The 18,193-nt window shown below is 39.1% G+C and overlaps 1 protein-coding gene across 8 annotated transcripts in view; it reads right to left on the reverse strand.

Moving 5' to 3' along the window:
* Positions 1-18,193, reverse strand: part of SEC14L1 (SEC14 like lipid binding 1) — a 107,134-nt gene that overhangs the window by 12,351 nt on the left and 76,590 nt on the right. For all 8 annotated transcript variants that reach the window (XM_030533904.1, XM_030533910.1, XM_030533907.1 and 5 more), the window contains 8 exons: positions 11,025-11,174; positions 10,795-10,926; positions 8,229-8,357; positions 7,736-7,970; positions 7,017-7,126; positions 5,908-6,097; positions 2,068-2,156; positions 817-887 (listed from right to left, as the gene is read on the reverse strand). In XM_030533904.1, the coding sequence (XP_030389764.1) occupies positions 817-887; positions 2,068-2,156; positions 5,908-6,097; positions 7,017-7,126; positions 7,736-7,970; positions 8,229-8,357; positions 10,795-10,926; positions 11,025-11,174 (1,106 nt within the window). The remainder of the gene's footprint in view (positions 1-816; positions 888-2,067; positions 2,157-5,907; positions 6,098-7,016; positions 7,127-7,735; positions 7,971-8,228; positions 8,358-10,794; positions 10,927-11,024; positions 11,175-18,193) is intronic.

Raw genomic sequence — 18,193 nt, forward strand, 5'->3', positions numbered from 1 at the left:
CTAATAAATCACTGCTTTGGGTGGGGGGTGGAGGGAGCGAGGGAAAGAGTACTGGTTCTGCACTGGAAATTTAACATTCAGCATGCACGTTTCCTACCACAAGTGCATGTTTTAAAAGTGCTACTGCACTTCAAGTCTGCATTTCAGAATTTAGGATTCAATTCAGGAAAACATTCCCCCTACAGGACAGCATTAAAACACGTCAAGTCAGTAGGATTTAAGCATGTGTTTCAGTGCCTTCCTAAATCAGGCCCACGCCTAGGGGTATGAATTCAGAACTCATCCTTGTATACTCATAGCTATATTGTACTGATTCTAGGCCACTGGAATGACTCCCAAAGACGACGTATGAATCAAAATGTTTTGTTTTTTAAATAAGTAAGTGTTATGTATTTCATTGCTGCCTCATCTCTGACCTTTACCACATAAGCACCCTTGGGCAGCACAAGGCCATAGCAGTACACATGAGACCCAAGTCGTATACTTGGCTTCTCATTCCTCTAGTCAGCTGGGACTGGGAATTCTTTACAGTGAGAAGATGAGAAATGGGAGTGCCATGCACTGGTAACCCTTTGGAGATTAAGGGGTGGAATCAATAGGCTCTGAAGGGAGTTAAATGCTTTATGACAGAAGACATTCCAAATCCTGAATTCCTTTTTGCGGCTGGTAAGAGATTTAGTGAGCAAATCCTATTCCAAACTGGAGCCTGGAAATAAAGCAACTTTGTAGCCAAACTTGTTGAACATCAACACTGCTCCATACAAAACCAGACCTCATGTTATTTCTGAAAAAGTAACAAAAATTCTCATGTTTCACCTTATAGGCCTGCCAAATACTTTTGTATTCTCTTCACATCGCCTCAGTCCTTCTTCATTTATAGAAAGAACCTACACAAAAGAGAGGGTTGTTTTAGAAAATGTTCTAAAACTGTTGGGTTTGTGGAACTGGGGAGAAAATGCAACCTTCATAACCTGAGCCTTACAGCAACCCACACTAACCTCAGACCAGTGTACAAGAACATCTAGTGAAGACATGCAACAGTGGATTTAGGAGTAGCATTGAGTGCAATCACTTTTAGGAGAGCTCTAAGAAGAATATTACAAAAAACATACAAGCATCTCATTTAGTGCTTGGATACTATGGTGAAGAATTCAGTATAAAATCTTGGGGTCCACCTTTTCCCTCCAGGGCAAATGAATGTCGGAAAGGCATTCAGTGTATTTTGTGGAGTAGGACACTTCTCTTTAGTTGAGCAGTGTCAACAAATTCTTTATTTCTATGAAGACACTGTTTGTGCAGAATTTTCACTCTTGGGTCTCAGATTTTTGGCATAAGACAAAAACTCCCATAGCTCCTTCCTAAACCCCCCACTTCTTCCCTTTGAATCTTTGTTTAATTTCTGATGGAGCGGGAAGCAAAGGCTCCCTCAGAAAAATTAAGATAATTACCAAAAAAGACTGAAAAAAACCTGTGTCTTACAGTCAGACAAATAAAGCTAAGTACATCGATATAGCACCGCCAGAAACAAAGTGTGCAACCACCAGAAGTGGGGGCTGGCTTGTGATCATGGTAATTACTGCTGCCATTATGCTTCTTTAGAGCTTGCCTGTTCTGTACTATTTTTGAAAGCTGGGTACATCAGCAGTGAGAATCCCACAGTGATGCCTTCAAAGAAACTGAATTACAGGCAAGTAATTTTCCTTTAAAAATAAATATTGCATCCAAGACTATGGGCGGGGTTTATTTTATAAATTAAAAATAAATAGGCTACTCATACAATACCGAGGAATGCATTTCTCTCCCTGTGCACATGTAGAAGCTTAAGTTTCAAGCACTATGCAAACTATACAAGAAGCTGTGATAATGTCTCAGCCTAGAACTACAGTAACTGGCATACAACTGACTTTCTGCCATCAGTCCACAGTTTGAAAGAATACTAAAATGAACCATTCAGGGAGATTCGAGCTGTTCAAACTGAGAACAGATTGCTAAAGTGTACAGAAAAATATCTACTATGTGCTGATCGTTCTGGTGTGGCAGGAAACAAGTCATTTCTTAAGCACTTACATATCGAAGTAAGGCTTCTTCCCCAAGAGCTCGCACTAAGCCTTTGGTGTCCATCTGTCCCAACCTCAACACATACAGAGGGCGCCCATCTGAAGAGCAAGAGATGGTAAATTAGTTTTAAAACTTGAACAGAAAACACCAAGTCTCTGTCTTTATTGTCCAAAGGTGCGTTTTTACAGTGAGATAGCTAACTCAATTTTGCTACCTTGCTGTACAATTCTAGTGAAGAGAAAGCAGTGAAGTTTTACTTTAATATAGCCAGTTGAGGTCAACCCCAGGTTGGGAAGTATAGTTTTGACCTACTAGCTAGATAGAAATAAGAACTACCGGTGAATTGTTTGTACTAGGATTTTACAGTGAAATGGCTAGTTTGAATTAACTACCTCACTACAAAAACAAACCTTTATTTGACAGTGAAGACAAAGCCTAAGTGATTTTGATTAACTAAGACATTTAATTGTACTTGACAAGATTTGTGGACAAAATCTGCCTCCAGTGTAGCCAAGGGAAGGATAGATTTTTGTTCAATATCCTTCCTGATATCAGAGATCTCTGGTCAAGTCTGGAGCCTTAAATCATTCTCTCACAATGACGCTACTCTGCGTTTCCCCCAACAAGCCTTTGGAAAGATTACTGCATTAGAGTGAACAACAATACTGCAGAATCAACTCTCCGGATCAATGCTTTATTTGTTAAAATAATGGCGGGTATCATTTTGCAGCCTTTTAACAAACAGACAGCTATCTCCCCCACATGTTATGTGGAGCTGGCACACAATCTTGTCAGTGCTGGTTAAGACTGATGAGGGCAAGTCTGTTCCAGAGGCAAATTTCAAATGAGATCCTTACATTCAAGGACTTGCCTCTTGTTTGTTGAGATGACTAAGATGTCCTCCATGATACATAACAGACTGAACAAGTGCATGGGCTGATATTTTGGGGACCATAAGTGGTATTTTTGGCCCTTCACAGTATTCTAAACGGAGTTCTTTATTAGGAATATGTGTTAATCTTCTTTATGGGATGGATTTTTAATTCTGTCCTAATCTATTGCAGTACACAAGCATAAATTGCCATCTCTGGCACTGCAACACACCATGACAGACAGCCTTGTCCCTGAGCGTTTTGATTCCAAAACTGTCTGTTGTTTAAAGACTCTCCAAGAAAGAAAAATCCCCCTTAAATCATATCACCCCTAAGTTTCACATATGCCCATTTCTCTGGAACGAACAAGTCTGCATGTCTCAGTAGCATGCACAGAAGCCCATTTTGCCAAAGGATCTTAATCTCAATGCTCAGTATCATTTCCTTCTAACATTTTAAAAAGATACACACACCTGGAGTCACTCAATTGCTGAAGAAAGTCTCCCTTTTAAATAGGTCTTTGATTTTTCCCCTTCCAGTGACTGAGACAGTCAACACAGCGTGACACACTTGGGAAGTATATGTTGCAAGTGTAGCTGGGGGGCAGAAGGGGAGAGAGACAATGGGAGAGGGACAAGCTTTGACTATATTGTTCCTTATGAAAGCTTTGACCAACTAGTGATCTTCCTTTTTTGTAGTTTTTATATTTTAATGGAAGCACCTATACATTGGCCCTACGTTAATTCTCTTTTCAAAGGGCAGTTGTTTAAGTTTTTGGCAGTTTGATTTAGCTAACCTAGGTTCATCTAAGCACCAGAAGATACATGGCATCTTTATTTATGCAGGCTTTCCTGCAAGACATTATGGAGAGAGAAACTCTGTTGAACCATGCCCTTAAAGTTAATGTTAAATTCATTCTTCAGTTTAGATATTTATCACTTTGCTTAACAGATTCGGAATCAAGACCAAAAAAATAAGTTGAACTAAAAACCCAAGCTGTTCAGTCTGCAGATACAGTAGCAGTGTCTTTGAGTCTAAAAGATTCCACACACTTATGGAGTTACACAGTTCAGTGTTAAAATAAAATTGTCACTTAAAGCAGAGATCTTTTTGGAATGTATTATGCAGGTTTTACAGCACTATACAAGAAGCTGCTAAGTTTTATACAAGAACTACAAAACCCCCTAACTCATAACAATTTATTAACCTACCCCACCAATATGCGGCATGAGGGAAGGCTGTATAACTGGGAGTGTTTTGTTCTTAACACTGCATCCACATTGTGTAAGTCACTAGGGTTGTTGTTTAACAATTCTTTGCTTGAGACTCTCTTATCAAAATAAGAACTCAAATGCATAGGAGAGTCACACTGATTGTATGCGTGTTTAACAATTTATGCTCAAGTAAAATGGATAGCTTTCATTTGTTACCATTAATAGATCCTAGAGAGCATGTTTTATAGCTGCTGCTCTCTGACTTGCCCATGATAAGGGTTATTAAAAAATGGCTTGATCTGAAGAAGAGCTCTGTATAAGCTCAAAAGTCTGTCTCTTTCACCAACAGCAGTTGGCCCAATAAAAGATACTATCTCAGCCTCTCTAATATCTTGGGACCAACACAGCTACAACACTGCAGCTAAAGAATCCACTCAGCTGAAGTTTGGAACACACTTTGTGTGTGCGAGAGGAAGGAGGGGAACTGGTAAGGAGAGATTTAAAAGTAATCTTCCCCAGGCTTTAAAGTGGTAACATTAACAGATTTCAAACTGAGAAACTCTGCAGAGTTTACATGTTGACAAGAGAGCAAAGGGAATTCAAGGATAAGACCAAGAGTTCAAAACACAAAAGATTGAAGACCCTCTGTCTTACTCAGGAAAGTTGATATACTATAATCTAACAACCTTCAGACTTATCTGTTTCCTTCCTAGTTATTGGGAGGAACTTAGATGCATGCAAGAGGGAAATAGGAAACAAAGTCCCTCTCTCAAAAATCTAGGAACACATCCCCAATTTCCTTCCTAAAATCTGTACAACCCACAGGACTGATGGACACCCATCCATGCACCCACCCTAGCTTTCCAGTGGTTAAGCCTACCTTCTCTCCCGCATGGCCACTATTAATGGTAGCCAGCTATTACTAGCAGCCTCCTGTACTATTTCATATGCTTACAGTAGCAGGAAGGGCTAAAGGGAATAGCGCTGGGTAGCAGATAAAGACAAAGAGTACAGAAGGCTTGCAGTCAGATTACTCCCTTTACAAGATGAACAACTGGTTGGAAACCCTCCCTCCAGTTACAGGTAGGGTGAGGGAGAGGGATTCCACAACTTTTCAATAAGACCAGTACACAGCAGGGGCAAGTTGGGCAGTGTCTTTCAGCAGCTGGGCCATAATCCTTAAGTTCTGTGGATGTGACTATAACCCATTACACAGAATAAATAAGAAGCCATTTTCCTCTTTATGAACCTGCTCTATTTTGTGTTTGTAACATCACAATTCCTATCACTGAAATGGCGATGCCAAATACTGGCTACACCATAAACAAGTATCTATGACAGCAGAAATAAGCTGATTAAAACACTATGCTTATTTACATATATTTTTTAATCCCCAACCACAGGAAAGTAATTAATACTCAGCATTTTTATAGCCCATTTTACCCAACTAACTCAGAGTGCTGTAAAATATGATTAATAACTCTCACAAGCGCTCTCTTGAGTAGATTTACCAATTTTACAAATGCCTCAGAGAAGCTAAGTGATTTGACCAAAATTACAGTCAGAGCTAGGAACAGGACCCAGGAGTCCTGTCAGTTTACCTGCTCTCACTTGCAAACCACTCTAACTTAACTGCACTTAAGTACAATGTAGTATGAAGGTACTACCCACACTCTCACACCACACATTTGGCAGGCATTTAACAAAGTTATTTAATTCTGATTATAAAGTGCCCATCAGTATCTAGTAATATAAAACGTTACCTTTGTCATGGTGATGCCAACCTCCTGCATAATAATCTTGAAGTACTTGTGGAGGGTTCCAGGTATCCAGAATATAGTCCACCTGGTGCTGTTTACGCCATGTTAGTGACTGGCAAAGAACCTCTCTGGCTTTGTCAATATTGAAGTCCCGGGCACGCAAGAATCGTAAAATATGTTCATCCTTTGGGATCTATTGGAAAATAAGGACTGATTAAAGTTTGAAACTTTGACATCTAAGACAGCCGATATATATAAACTTGAATGCAAATACACAGATTGAATTGCACTACTAATTAAAGGAAGACAATTACAAACTTATCAGAACACCACTTTAAAAAAAAAAAAATCCCTGAACAAGGACAGCGAAAAAGAGTAAGGAGAGAAAAGTGCCCCTTTGGTTAGCTCCATGATTACAGAACTTGACTCTCCCACAGGGTAGATAAGTACACTGTTGCACAGTCACTGGGCCGTCTTAGTTTTTGAACGGATCCCATGACTTACTTATTTCTTGTTTCAAACTCTAAGTAGCAAAAAACTTCTGTTCAAGCATTTACTCTAGGCTCCTCCCAAACACTCTGGAATAATGGGCAACCTGTTTTTAAGGTTACAAAAACCCAAGATGATCACGCTTCCTTAATTCACCCCACACAAATATCTGTGAGCTTTTAACATGTGAAAATTGGGACATTCTATATGTGGAACACAATGCTATTGTATAATTTATGGTTAGATCCCTCTTGGTTATAAAACCCTTCTGCAACAGAATATGTTTCCACAGGAAATACAGAAGAGACTGGTTAAATTGTGTTTCATAACTTTTAAAATCTTATAGAATTTCAAGACTGCTCATGCTTTCCCCACCACATCTTAAAATAATTGGATTCAACAATCAGTCAGGGAAATAGATCTGAGAATTAGACACAGTCACTCCACAATAACTACAGACATAAGAAATGGGGTCATTTTAATACAAGGCAGACTTGTGAAACTGCTTGGCTGTCAGTCCCCTGGGCTGGATTATTCACATTCTGCTTAATTCAGTCAAGTCCATCTTGTGTATTGTGCACTTCTCTGAAACACAAAGCTAAAACTGGTGACTAGTTTCTTACTTTGCCCTTGTGTGTTTCCTGGAGCCATTGTCGAAGTCGGATGAGGCAGCTTTCCTGCAATGGTGTCAAGTCACCCAGGTACCGCTTGATGTAGTCTGCATCGAGTTTGTCTGAAATGGGATTTACACACTATTACAGCAGTTATTAATTGCTAGGTCAATTAACAACCAATCTTATGTGCAAGTACCTGAAATGGAAGAACCTGTGTTCTTATTTCCAGTCAACGCCGCTCATATTTGTCAGCCTTAACTACATTCAGTTGAATTAAAATGACAATGTCTGAACTGTTGGGTCTAAGAAAAAAAGAAACTACCACTTTAGCTAATATTTTACGAGTGAGTTGCTTTTCCTCTTTTCCAATTTCAAACCATTTGCAATGGAATGGGGTTGATTTTTGGTGAGCTCTCTACTTCCTTCCCTGGGAATCTAAACTATTGCTCTCCATCAATCCTTAAGTGTTTTTTTTTTTAAATGCTGGCCTTTACTCGATCACAGAATCAGCTACCAGCCCACTTATCCAGGACCCAGACAGATGAATGTTAAATGGGAGGATGGGGTGGGGAGGGGGTGCCTCCCATAACTGGTCAGCACCAACATGAATACTAATGAACCAAAAACTAATGTGAGGGTCCTCAGCAGAGAAGGTGTCTACAAGCATTTCAAATAACCTGGCTAAAAATGAGAAGTCAAACAAGCCATACAAGAGATGCCAAATGTACCATCAGGTGTTCCTGCTGTGGGCTCTGATGAGCTGCTGGAGGTGTTGAGCACTTCCTTATTGTTCAGTCCCTCCTTTGTGGCAGTATCTGGTATGTTGATAGCAGGAGAAACTGGCCGTGCTATGTGAGATGTGCTGTTCTCCAGCTTATACATAACTGGAGGAGTCCACCGAGGAACAAACGTTATCCCTTCTTCCTCCATCTGCTTCAAGTAATACTCTATTATTTCCTTCCCCTTTGAAACAAAAATATGTTTTAGCCAATAAAATTTCCACTTAGATACAAACAGGACCTGTTTGGAAATGCAACAAAAGGGAGTCAAGCATCGCAAGAGACCCCCAGATTGCTTTCTACACACACTTCACAACACCCTGCTCTAAAAGCCATGTAATTTAGTTTTCTGTGCACAACCAGCCTGTTAAGTAGCAGCAGCTACATTTCAGGGTTTAAATCTAACTAGAACCAGGCATCCACGTCATGACTGTATGTTCACCTTTTTAATATTGCTGGTGTACTGTTTCATGGCAATCTTTTCCACAGTGCTTTCAAAGCCAAAGAAAGACTTGATGTCCAGGCTTGCTGACTGTTCAAAACAGGTCCAATCTTCATTGTCAGGGTGAACCTATTGGTGGAGGACAGCAGAGACCACATGCTCTGGTTACTCTTTGCATACTGTACATTTTCTCATACAAGTATTTGGATAGTCAAAATTCCATATTTAAGTTTGTTTTGTCCTGTAAATGGAATTTGAACCCTCTGGTCCCTTTGCAAAATGCAGATTGAAAAAGCTAAAGCTTAGTCAACAAGAAAAGAAGGAACCTTCACATTGTCTCTACAAAAGCCATCATGGCACATTTTCCCTTTTAACAATAACTAAGAGGAAAAACACTGCTCTCCAAGTCAGAGGCACAGGATCTGCACATCCACAAGATTTGCAATGCTTCCCTCTTGGATTATTTACTACTAACAATACTGCAACACATTAGCGCCACTTAATACCTAGGTCAGGGGTTCTCAAATTGGGGGTCGGAACCCCCTCAGGGGGTCGTGAGTTTATTACATGTTGTCATGCAGTTTATTATGAGCTGTCAGCCTCCACCCCAAGCCCCGTTTTGCATCCAGCATTTATAATGATGTTAAATATATTAAAAAGTGTTTTTAATTTATTAAGGCGGGGGGGGTCGCACTCAGAGGCTTGCTATTTGAAAGGGGTAACCAGTACAAAAGTATGAGAACCACTGACCTAGCTAGTGGCATAATCTCTTTTATATTTATGTTTTTTAAATCCAGAAAAGTGTTTGCACTACAGAAAAGTGTAACACCTCTATTCTTGTTAACAGCCTGTATGAGCCAGATTTTACAGACTGTACAGAATGCCTTCCCCCACAGCCTTCTCAAACTTCAAATATACTCCTGATTTTCTCCTCATCTTATATCATAAGCAGCTGAGTGCGCTGGTAACTGGTTTTAGTCCACACTGCTACCCAAGAGAAAAGCAGCAGTCTGGCACCTCCACATTGGACAGAGAAGTGTGTATGGATTCTCCAGCTTTGGTTCTCAACTCAATGGCATAAAAAAAAAAGTCAGAACAAGTCTGATTTGAGAGAATTGTGTCACTGGCCCTTTTAGTTTTTTCTCTCATGACATACTGGAATTTATTTGTTGTGACCATTATTGATGTATTGGGTAATATCCCATGTTTAAACCTCTTAAGGTCATTTAGTCTAACCCTGGCTAGAGCAGGATTATTCCAGCACCTAATCCAGTTTAGAGCTTAATGTTTCAAATCATGGGGCTTCCAACTCTTCCTTTGGAAGCTATTCCACAGTCTAATAGGTTTCATAATGAGTTGGTTATAAAAGCGTGTTCCTTCTCATATTCACAGGGTGAGAAAACTGATGTTAAGTGGCTTGAACATCCTACACAAGCATAAAGCATGCTAACATGAAGCAGAGAAGCATGCAGAAAGAATGGTTATTTACATAGCTAAATCAATGTAACATTTATTTTTAAAAAAAGAGACAAGGTCTTTTAAAAGGGATCTGATTTTTAAATTATACTTCTGACTTTACACTTAACCTATCTTTGTTACAAATACAGTACTACCTAAGACTACTGAAAAAGAAAGATCAAAGAAAAAGAGCTTCTCTATTAGAGGTGGATTATGTTGTGCATTTTTTCTATAGAATGTTTCTCCTGTTTATATGGAACTTTCACATGGCAAGTGCAGACAGAAAAATTGCAGTGAGACCCAGGGGCAGATGCAGTTCTTGAAACTACTTTTAACTAATATTTTGAAGTCAACTAGATTTCAATGTTTCCAGCATCCCTTTAAACATGTTCTGCAACCAGAAAGCACTCATTTACAGACAGTGTTGCAATGTAAATGAGTGGCCGCATTTGCTAGTTTAGATTTTACCTCCGAGGTCCATTCCAAGCTTTATTCATACATTACAATTGTGCTTTATTTCATTTGTGTCTCATATCAGAGTAGGGGTATTTTACAACCTATAAAGGAACTGCGAGCATGGCAACAGCTAGCTCTCTGACTTCACTTAAATCTATCATTATGCTACAAGCGCTCTGCACCAAAAAGCATGTCAGCATCTCATAAACAGAAATGATAGAAAAATCTAGATTAAAATTACAATCTTGAACACTTAAATTGTAGCGCACTTGACGACACAACTGTAGCACTGGCTAGCACTATGCAGAAAGTGACCAAGTGATGTGCAAGCTTCCCTTCAACAGTTCTGTCAGGGCATCATCAATCATGACATGCCACAACTCTGCTATTACAGACTTTGGCTTCTCACAAGCACAGTATCAAATGTCTGTCTTTTATAATGTGGGAATATGTCCAATGGATAGAAAACAAATTTGCATCAGGGTTTTCACATGTGTTGATTACTTTTAACACTAACAGCAACACCCATGGCATACTAATAATTCTGATTTTTAGGAGGAGCCAAAAACATCCAGCTTCTGGTTATGAGTGCTGAATGTCAATGCCAACCAAACCCAATCTGTACAACTGTTAGATTCTCTGTGTTACTCACTGTGTAACAGCAGTGCTCATTAATGATGACTCTGTTAGAAAAGGTTTCATTGTAGGCCTCTATGTGCAAAGTCCGATCTTGTCTGTTCAAGGAGTTCTTCTGGACAAAGTAAACATAATCTACTCCTGCAATCTGAGAAAGATTACCACAGATTTTGTTAAAGATTTCCATTTTTGTGGGTTGGTATCAAGAAAATTAGGATAAAAGCCATTTTAAAATTGTTTAGTTACCTTTTTCAATAACCGGGGTGCATCTATATCCAGCTTACAGCGCCTTTCTATCACATGGATAGCTCCATCCTCACTCTTGAATTCATTCACAGTGTCACTAGCTACAAACATTGGGATTAGAGGACATGTAGGAAATCTTCTTTCATACGCCTACAAAGATGTATGGAGGAGAAAGAAAGAACAAAAGCTTAATCAAGAGTAATTCTATGGACTATACAGATTCTGTCCCTCTTGTGGGCTTTTTCTTTTCTGATACCATTGTATTTACAAATGTCAGCAAGCCATCGTCTTGATCTTATCCATTTGGTAGAAACAGCAGGGGCCTTGCATCTCCACTTTTCTGAAATTACTACTAAGAAACAGATTGTTTTCAAGACAGCAAGTTTCATAGCAAACCAAGTTTTAGAGGATTTCATGTACTGTCCTGTTTGAAATACATGGGAAATATTGACCTACAAGAAACACTCCCCCCCCCCCTTCTTTTTGAGGGAAGTGGGTGACAATGTGCATTGATCATCCTCCCTTTAACAAGAACAGGAACATAAAATCTTAGAGAGACCCTTTTATCTCAAAAATACCTGAACACACATGATGTGCTGAAGAATTAAAAAACCCACTGTGTAATTGTCGGCATTTCACTGAGCTGTCTGGAGGGTTTCCAATGCATTACCCAGAGGTGAAATAAAAAGGTCTCAAAACCCATTCCTTACACTAACAGCTTTCCCTGAGTGCAAAGACTGCCATATCTCTAATAATTCCAGTGTACCATTTATCAGTTTGTAATTATGTTTAAGAACATAGACATTAATGAAAATATTACCCTAAGTCACTTTGGTGCTTTTGGAAATTTTATCCATAATACCTTCCATAATAGCATATAACTATTTACATACCAACAGTCCTGATTTAACTCAGAGATTATGGTCACGTACTTCTGCTAATCTTATAAATTTGGGCTTAATTTTACAAGATAAATAATACGCCCTACATATCAAGGGTGCCCTTTAAACAAGGAAACACTTGCACAGATATTTTCTATTTACATTTTTGTTGTTGATACGAAGCTTCTTCGATCACACTCCCTATGCAAATTTTGATTGTTTGTAAAAGTATATTTATAGATAGGGATTTGGGAGGGAGGTAGGGAAACTATTTTCAGACTGTTGACTTTCATTTCCTGTTTGCTTTTGGAGTCAAAACTTAGCTGTCCTCAGAACTCTTTCCAAGACCCACCTATTTACCAATGCCCTCTTGCTCTAAAACCAGACACGACAAGGAAACACTAACACAAATAAAGAAAACCTAAAAGAGTTTCCTAGGACCACAGAACCCACTATAGGCAATTCTTTGCAGGTGCAGACTACCTTGTTTAGCGCTTAGGCACTATTTTAATAGGCTGAACTGCTCTAACATGGGGCTAAGAGGTAAGATGGGCAACAGCTGCAACAAAAAAATAATTAATTAAAAAAGGGGAGAGGCAAGGGTTGAAAAGAAATCAGAAAAATTTAAAGAGTGAAAACTAGTAAAAATGATTCAAAACACAAACATTTAGGGATTTGCTAAAGATACTTTTTAAAACAAATGAGTGGTGCGATAAACAAAGATAGTGTTAGCTTTTTGGTTTTCATACCATAAAAATTTTAAAATACTACATGATTGTTCAAATTCATAAAACCTTTTTGTGATGTATACACACACTGGTCTTTTTTTTTTTTTTTTTAAAACATTATGTCTGACTACACTCCAGTAGTTAAGCTTTTATTGCGGTGCCCAGATGGTTTTTTAGTTCATAGACTAAAAATAATCTAGAGGCTTAAAGAAATGCATATAACAGAAGTGACAGAACATTAGAGTTATGACTCTAAAACAGCAGGCAGTACAGAAAAAAGTCACAGTTAAGGGGAAAATAGACCATGGATCCTTTCAACACCATGCCACAGTGGTTCTCAAATCTTGGAACGCTTGCGACCCAATCAGCACACAGCTGCAGCCCATGTGACAGCCTCAGGGCCATATAGGTAGTACATATATTGTATGGATGCGGTCCACATAACACAGAGCTACACATGCGACTCACAATGGTAAACAGGTTGAGAACCACTGCCCTGGCATAATAAGTCCTTACCCTTACCTACCTGAGCCTGTTGCACCTTTGTACAGAAGAGCCTATATACTTTATAGTTAGCGGTGAATCTCCTTGTTCTCGCTCAACAATACATCTCAGTGTTCTTTGTAACTGATCATTAGTGTGACTCAATTATAAATGGGATTGAATGCTGCCCTATGCCAGGAAAAGCAAATAGCTTCCAAAAGAAGCAAGTTGATAAACATCTTTTTGTATTGCTCCCTTTATACTTTCACATTTTTGTTTAAGAAATCTATACTGAAAATGATTTCCTACTTTCTCATCTCTTCAGTTTATTTTACGTCTATTATGGTTCACCAATTATTTTTAAAGCACTTTTACTTCCAGGCCATAAAAGGTTTTACTATCTCTGTTCAGAGAGGAGTAGCTGGGAGAAAACAAGATGAAGTCCTCTTTTCTGCATCATGTTGATTAATTTCTCACCTCATCCCTCAAGATCCGACTTTTCTTCCCTTTTGCATTGTGCGTTCAGCACCAGATAATTACAGTATTTTCCCCTTTGATGTTCCAAAGTGTTACTGAATGGCAAGCAAAGAGAGTGGCCGATAGTATTTGTTCTACTTCTACCGAGAATGAAGACTTATGAACTGACTTTGTTCAATATGGAAAGGAACAAAATAATCAGCTGCCTGGAATTGGCAAACTGAGTGCTTAGAGGAACAGAACACTCATAGGCTTCAGACAGATTAACAGGAACAAAGGATACTTTCTTTTGTAAGGAATGTACAGACATACTACTGAGGATTGTTCTCAGTCATTTTCGTTTAGGCTTTTCAATCAGGCCATTTTCATTCCTTTAAGTTACATACAATATCCAATCTATTCCTGCAATACATGGCCTAACAATACAGCCTTGTCTTAGGGACAAAGTTTTAATTAGCAAACCGCACAAAATATTCAATATTATTCTGATTTAAAACCACAAAAGCAAGAGTTAAGGACTTGCATGTCATCTTTAGCTTGTTTCTTCTACACTGAAAGCCAGGCAGAACACCACCGCAGAGACAGAGACCTGCAAATCTTGTATCATCACAGTACAGTTCAAGACAAAAACCAATATAGGGACATTAGCATCTGATTGGGAGATGAACTGCAACCTGGAAAGCATCTAAATGGTATAAAACTACACTAATATCTACCCAAAAGGATCATCAAATGATAGGTCAGCTTTAAACAGGACACCAAGATTACGGAGTTTGGAAGCCACAAAGAAGGGAGGTACCATCAAAGGAGAAAATAAGTCAGAAGAGTAGCCTTTTTATTAAAAATCTATTAGGTATAGTTTTTCCAGTGTTTCATGGTGCTTTGAGACAGGTTTGTGTGCACATGCACACGCGTGCATGTACACCCTCCACCCCCTTCATTATACTGCCTTTGATTTTTCTACCTGACGGGTATAACTTAGCTGTGCTATCTAATGCTGCATTTATTCTGATAAAGAAAACAATCTTTTCTAATTAAATTTTAAGTTAGTTGTTGCACATTTTCTTGTCAGAATTTCACTCTACGGCACACTATATTTATCAGCAATTAGTCAGTTCCTTAAACTCAGTGTTTGCAGTAATGACATTGGCCCATTAGAGAAGGTCTCTTGCAAGAACTAAACACTATTACTCAAGGATTAAATTTAGTCCACTGGAAGGGTTTGTCATATGGATGATGGATCAGAATGATAAAGTTACTTATTTGTTACATACTCAATTGTCTTTATGTTCTGTATTCATACGAAATATTCTCACTGAGAGATTCCTCAAGACTTTGTAATCAATATGGGGACCAACACTAAAAGCTTTCTGGCTAAAAGACACAAACATACACGTACATCGCCTTCAAAAAAAGTTTATGCCTAGAATTTTGTTGCTCACCGAGTCTGTACTTTACAATCTCCTACTAGCCTCTGGAGAATATTTGTGTATTCTGACATACTAAGAGCTGGCACTGTGTTGTTGAAACAATATGGTGAAGCAGCCTAAGTTTGAAATGTAATAGGCCTGTTATATAACCATTTAAACTTTCCTAAAGCATGTTAACGACAAGATACAAAATTGTGTGAAAGAATAATTTAGACCAAAACACTACAGTATTAAGCTTCCTCTTCCCCAAATGCTTCCCTTACCGATTCACTGTTAGAGTACGGTCAAAGAGACTACACGTACTTTACTTCCATCTTCGCTAGTATTTCAACTCTACTTAAAAACATACAAACGTTTCCTAAGCAAGACTAGTTTTGAACACATACCAGTAGTTTTCCAAATCCAGGGGAATGATTAAAAGTAAGAAATGTGAAGGCATCAGTGGCAAGTGATAAACTGGGGGAGACTATCTTTTAAAAATACAAATTCTAACAAAACATCTCAAAATCTGTGGCTCCAACCCAAGAGGATCAGTGATGTGGGGCTTTTTTTGTTTAGAGCTTTTCAAAACCAGACCTGATATTAAATGAATGCTCTAAAAACTCAAGAGGCTTTGTCATTTGCTGAGTCCAGAGTGAAAATTGCCCAGCCACCACTACACACAAATTAAATACGCTCCCAAGTTATACTGTTCTCATATCTTTTTCCCAATCCCTTATCCTACAATCCATTTTATACAAACCCTTTCATCGGGGGGTGTTCAAGTGTTTATGTGCTTACAGGAAGTCTGATCAAGTCTGAGAAGGTTCTTACACTGTGCTCATCACCATGGTAGCTGAATGCTCTGAACTCTGCTGTAATATCCATATGGAAGTGAAACTGGGAAATTGATTGTTTTCTTAGAAATAAAACACTCAACATATTCTAAGTTCACTCTGAACCAAAAGGAACTTTTTTGGGCTCAGATGGGGAGAGTGGCCTAAACTGCCAACTTAAGATGCACTTGCAACATATGACCACACTTGTGAGTGCACATACAAAACCATTCATCATGTCATGTCTTCTCACTCTCTGTGTCCATGCAATCTGGGAAGCATCTGAAGTGTTAGCATCTTCCCGGGACCTTGAGGGTTCACAAGCCAGCAGGGCACTGTGGTAGCCTGACAGATTGCATTCTATCAGTCTGATCCTGCCGGCTCCCCTCTTTCTCCTTTCCACCCCTCAAATGCTAACCATAAGGCTAATACATGAAGCTGAGAAAAATATTACTGTCCCATGGCAGACAGGACAGGATGTTTCAGGCTCTCAGCATCCACCTTACCAGTAAATACCTAAAGAAACAGGCTCTCTTTTTTCAGATTAACCTGCACAAAACAGCAAATTCCTTATCCTCCTTCACGTGTTCATACTCACTTATTCTTTTCTTTAGTGGTGACAAAATAGCAATATTTGAAACCAGCAGCCACACTTATGACACCATGCTTCTTCACATATTAAAATACTGAAAGACTATATAATTTCTCTTTGTTGGGAGGATGCAGGAGAGGGAGGAAGGAGGTGGTAGGAAAAGGACATATCCCAATATACCTGGACAGATAGAGACTGGTTAAAACAAATGCCCATTGCGATTAGAAGGGAGTAGGTGAGTTGGGGCACAGACCTCGGGGAAGAACTAAGTTTGTCTGCACTATATAAGGATTGGTCAACTCTTAGAGAAAGGAATACAGTTTGGGGTGAGCACTGACTCTGAAAGGACAAGCAATGAGCTCCTTTGAAAGCCATGTCTTGACTGGGTCACTTCTGAATCTCTGCTGCCACGTATGAAACCTTGTCCCTCAACCTTTAATCTTTTGAATTAACCTTTCTTGATCAGTATTAGTGTGGCTCTTCATAGCTGTTGCTTAGATGAAATAGGTTTAGTTGGCGTTCACATCTGTATTTTCACCTTCTTGAACTTTCTTATTTAAATGAAATAATTCACTTTAATGACCTTGAGAGGAACAAATGCTGTCTGACTGTAGCTAAGAACCAAGAATTCTATACCCTCAGGGAAGGGAGAGATTACCGATGAGAAACACTTTTGGTAGCCAAGGTCAAAAATGAAGGCTCTAAACTGTCCCAAGAAGTGTCACAGCAGGCTGACTTACAGCCATGTAGTTCTGGAATGACCACTCAGTTTTAAAGATGCCAGGGCACTGTCATGTGGTGTTGCACTGGTATTTTACATCAAAAGCTGGATTTTAGGAATCCTTTCTGAATGATTTTCTTACTAGAGACAGGAAAGAAATGTTATAACTTATTTTTGGCTTACAAAAGAGATACACAATGTCAAGGCTTCTGTTGTTGCAAATTTTTGCCAAAGAAAGTTTCTCTGACTGAATGAGGTCAAAATAAGTAGGAAGAGAAAACAGATAACTACATTACACTTCCCATTTGGAGTAAGCACTTTCAGCACAAAACAGTCACCAACAGATATGCAGCTGACAACCACAGCAAGATCACCAAGACGCTTGTGACTCAACTCCTGTTGGAAATAGATTTTTCAAACGTATAGTGATGCAAGCAGTGGCCAAAATTGTATTGGAACAACAACTTAAAAAGGGAAGCCATAAGTCTGTCGTCACAAACTCAATTATTTACAAGATAGATAAATTTCAAGAAGACTCCACTAAGGATCAAGGAGAGGAAGTGGACAGTGAATGCCTTTACTGAAATCACAATATGAAATGGAACACATGAAAATGCATCCTTTAAGTGTGTTCCCTTTTACACATTTGCTCCAGTAGGAAGTCTCACTTCTAGTCACCAACTCCAAGGTGTTGGCGATGCATATTTTCCACAACATCTGACCACTTATGGCAAAACTCTGCCCTTACAAACTAGAGTTACGCTTGGGCTGGGTGTGAAGAGCAGAGAGGTACTGGCAGAGGATTAGATTTCAAAAACATACAGATGTCTCAGGGCAAGCATATGGTGGGATGCACACTGCTTGTCCTTTAAAATAAAATAAAAAGGATTAGCATACATCCTTGCTAGTGCAAGATGCTGAATGCAACATATGAGGGACCTGTCCACGTGCCTTAACTGGTAGGCAATGCAGCCCAACCCTAACCCCTTCAGTGCCACAATGCAGCTGTTGGCATTGTAGTCTGTCCTGCTTCTAGAACTCT

Source organism: Gopherus evgoodei, chromosome 15, assembly GCF_007399415.2.
Source record: "Gopherus evgoodei ecotype Sinaloan lineage chromosome 15, rGopEvg1_v1.p, whole genome shotgun sequence".
Taxonomy (NCBI): domain Eukaryota; kingdom Metazoa; phylum Chordata; order Testudines; family Testudinidae; genus Gopherus; species Gopherus evgoodei.